At 38.0% G+C, this 3,394-nt stretch overlaps 2 protein-coding genes across 2 annotated transcripts in view; both read left to right on the forward strand.

The window, feature by feature from the left end:
- Nucleotides 1-1,106, forward strand: part of LOC107643023 — a gene marked incomplete at its 5' end in the record, with an annotated part of 1,521 nt that extends 415 nt beyond the window's left edge. The window contains 6 exon segments of the mRNA XM_016346558.2: nucleotides 23-120; nucleotides 191-263; nucleotides 341-401; nucleotides 482-567; nucleotides 664-753; nucleotides 831-1,106. Of these exon segments, the coding sequence (XP_016202044.1) occupies nucleotides 23-120; nucleotides 191-263; nucleotides 341-401; nucleotides 482-567; nucleotides 664-753; nucleotides 831-893 (471 nt within the window).
- Nucleotides 2,031-3,003, forward strand: LOC107643024 (pectinesterase inhibitor 9). The gene has a single exon (XM_016346559.2). The coding sequence runs from the start codon at nucleotides 2,149-2,151 to the stop codon at nucleotides 2,764-2,766; it is 618 nt and encodes a 205-aa protein (XP_016202045.1). The 5' UTR covers nucleotides 2,031-2,148; the 3' UTR covers nucleotides 2,767-3,003.

Consider the following 3,394-nt stretch of genomic DNA (forward strand, 5'->3'; position numbering starts at 1 on the left):
TTTGTTGTTTGTGAACACCTAGTCTCGCATTCCTCCTGACAATCCACAAGAACTAATTGAATACTTACTTGACACGGAAGCTCAGGACATTGAATTCGAGATTGCAAGAATGAGACCCCGGTACAATTTCACAATTTCATTCATCTACATTTCTTGGTTTAGCACATCTGACCTTAATTCACTTTTGTAGATTGAACGAAGAATTCTTTTCGCAACTTAAATCGGAGTTAGGACAGCTTCGATTCGCTGTTAACAAAACTGAGGTTCTCATCTTCTCTTACTTGTATGTTTGTTTGGACGAGCTCGTCAGCTTATTTTACTGTGAGCAGCATTTTCACAGGCCACAGAGGACAGGTTGATTGAGCTGGAGGCTCTGGAGAAAGCCATTCAGGAAGGAATAGGTTTGTTACTTTTTCTTTTGCTTGTTGTGTTGTAGTAACTGCACAAGAGAACAGAGCAATGATGTATAATAATGTTACAGATGCATATGATAAGATGCAAGGTGAGCTTATAAAAGCCAGAGAAAGCCTAACCAAAATTTTGACTTCTAAGGATGTCAAAGCAACTGTATGTATTCTTCGCCATCGTTCACTTAGTTGTACTTTTGTTATCCGAGTTGAACTTGTCAATCTAACTTTTACTTTTTCTTCAATGCAACATCAGTTGCTGCAGATGGTTGAGAGCAGTGAAATTAACAGATCTCTGTTGGCACTTCTTGATGAAAACATAGCCGATGCACATAGGAGTAACCAAGTAAATATATACCAATTGTGTCTCTGAAGAATAATGCTTGTTTTGACATAACATGTTTCCATGTTATTTTGTTGCAGAAACAAGCTGCAGAATATATGGAGAAGCTTCGCGGGGCTCTACTCAAGTACATTACAGTTTAGTGTGCATATCTTTTTTTGTGTTACAAATCCGTGGAAAATATTTGTTGTTGATAATTGTAGTATTTTATTATACAAAAGAATTGTGTTGTAGCAGATTTCTCTAATGGGATATGGTATCAAACAATTGTCAATTTTGAATTACAACTACGGTTGGGTTCTCGTAGTTGATCAAGTATGAAATCTAATTTGAAAACCACTTATGTACTTCATGCTCAAAATCTTCTCGCAATGAATTTCCCTTAATTACTATCAATTTTTTTACTTTGGTTATAGCAACTAGCCAACTACACCATTTTCGTCAGAACAAGTAGACTTCATATAGCAATGTTACCATATTGACTGAATAGGCCAAGTGTGCTGATTTCGTTGAAACCCATTGTAATAGGTTTGTGAACTGGATAAATGTTAATAGAGAAACTTCATTGACAAATAAATAACAAGATTTATGTTATAATAAGGGTAGGCATAAAGGAGGTATGGCTTTTCTTTTTCTCTTTGGTCAAGATGCCATTGCTTTTTCTTCTTTTTTTAAGGTCACTAACTAGGCATGCTAGTAACTGACTGAGGCTGGCCCAATCATGGCTTGATTTGATGCTCGAATTCCGCTTGGTAAGTAGCTGATATGTCGATACAAAATACAAAATAAAATTTAAAAATAAAAAGTAGCTGATATATACTTCCTATCCACAATCATCTAGAATCTCCCATTAGGCCATTACCCATCCAAAAATACAAGAAAAGAAAGAACATTTACTATTAGGCCAAGTTCAGTAGTGAGAGATTTAATCAGTTTCACTGTCACGGGATCAAATCTCAATAACCTTACACTTAACCCAATGTAGTAAACTAAAAAAATTTTGTAGATTGCTCCTTAATGCGCGACTCAAGAGTCCTGCTGCTGCTTTATTGTTAACTGTCTTATAACTTAAGCAAAGCATTTTAACACTGAAATAAAAAATATATATATATTTTACTTCCAAAGTCCAAACAATTTTCCATAACAAAACTACCTTTCACCGCTCAATAAGTTGGGTAAAAGTTAAACAGAATTTCCTTTAGGAAAAGTGGGAAAGCAGTTTAAGAAAAGACAGAGTATAGCCCGGTTACAATAATAATAAAAATAATATAAAGCAAAAGGCATGGGGAAGATACATTATTTGAGCAAGCAAATAGTGGTTGTTCAAGTTGTCAGTCCCTATATATTGGAACTCCATACCCCTCAACTTAGTAGTAATTGAAGTTTGCAATATCAGACATGGCTGCAAGAGTAGTAAGACATGGAGTTATTCTTGTACTGCCTCTCTTGCTGGCGAGCTTTGTAACTCAGGCAGGTGGAACAACCCCACAAGACTTCATAAAATCTTCATGCAGAGCAACACGCTACCCTGCTGTCTGCGTGGAATGCCTCATGAGCTACGCAGGCGTGATTGGCCAAAGCAAGAGGCAACTAGCCCTGGCGGCCTTATCAGTGAGCATATCAAGGACACGTTCGTGTTCATCGTTCGTGAAGAAGATGGCGAAGGAGATGAAGATGAAGCCAAGGGAGTTAGGAGCGGTACAGGACTGCATAGAAAACATGGGGGACAGCATAGACAGGCTGAGCCAATCGGTGAGGGAGATGGGGCGCGTGGGTGAAGGAGTGGGAGAGGAATTTGAGTGGCACATGAGCAACGTGCAGACGTGGGTGAGTGCTGCACTCACCGACGACAACACATGTCTTGATGGCTTTGGTGGCCGTGCCATGAATGGGAACGTCAAGGCAGCCATTAGAGGCAGGGTCCTCCATGTTGCTCAGCTCACAAGTAACGCCCTCGCTTTGGTTAATCGCTTTGCTTCCACACACTCTCTTCAAACTTCTCCAATCTTAAACTAATAAATGCTTAGTTTCAGCTGTTGGGATGTTTAAGTTTTAAATTTGGTGATGACTAAGACTTAGGTGTGTGTTGGTTTGAGTGTCGTTTTCTGTAATATATGGATTTTGTATGATGTATCATGTATCTAATCTAAGTTGTGAGTTGATGTTTCTTTTTTTGTCTTCTTTTCCTTGATGAACCCTGCCATTGAGCAAAAATGAGGTTATAACGTCTCTCAATTCTAGAACTTGTGTTAATAGTCTATGTTTGCATCATTGGTTATTTTGCAATTTGCACAGTCCAAGTTCCTTCCTCTCAATAACAGAGTCTGGAGGAATAAGAGAGTAACAGACTAACAGGTGTGATAATTTTATAATCTGGTCTTAATATGAATGTGTCTTCTTTTGCTTTCCACCTTTGCTTTTTGGTCGTACTTTACTAAGATAATCATGGACTTTATTTTCTCGCATCCGCAGGCTACTAGATATGGTTGAAGTACACAAATTTGATGCACGCAAAATCTTTATGTAAAGGTAAATAATTGAAGTAGTGGACATCAGATAGTGGATACTGTACTAATCTTCCTGTCCCACTTGGATTTAATCTTTGTCATCAAGATCCTGATTTAGTGATCAACTATACTGAAGT

Source organism: Arachis ipaensis, chromosome B05 (genome assembly GCF_000816755.2).
Source record: "Arachis ipaensis cultivar K30076 chromosome B05, Araip1.1, whole genome shotgun sequence".
In the NCBI taxonomy this organism is placed as follows: Eukaryota; Viridiplantae; Streptophyta; class Magnoliopsida; order Fabales; family Fabaceae; genus Arachis; species Arachis ipaensis.

What these genes read in the sequence shown, in the direction of transcription:
- LOC107643024 (XM_016346559.2), top strand. Translation starts at nt 2,149, where the DNA reads ATGGCTGCAAGAGTAGTAAGACATGGAGTTATTCTTGTACTGCCTCTC.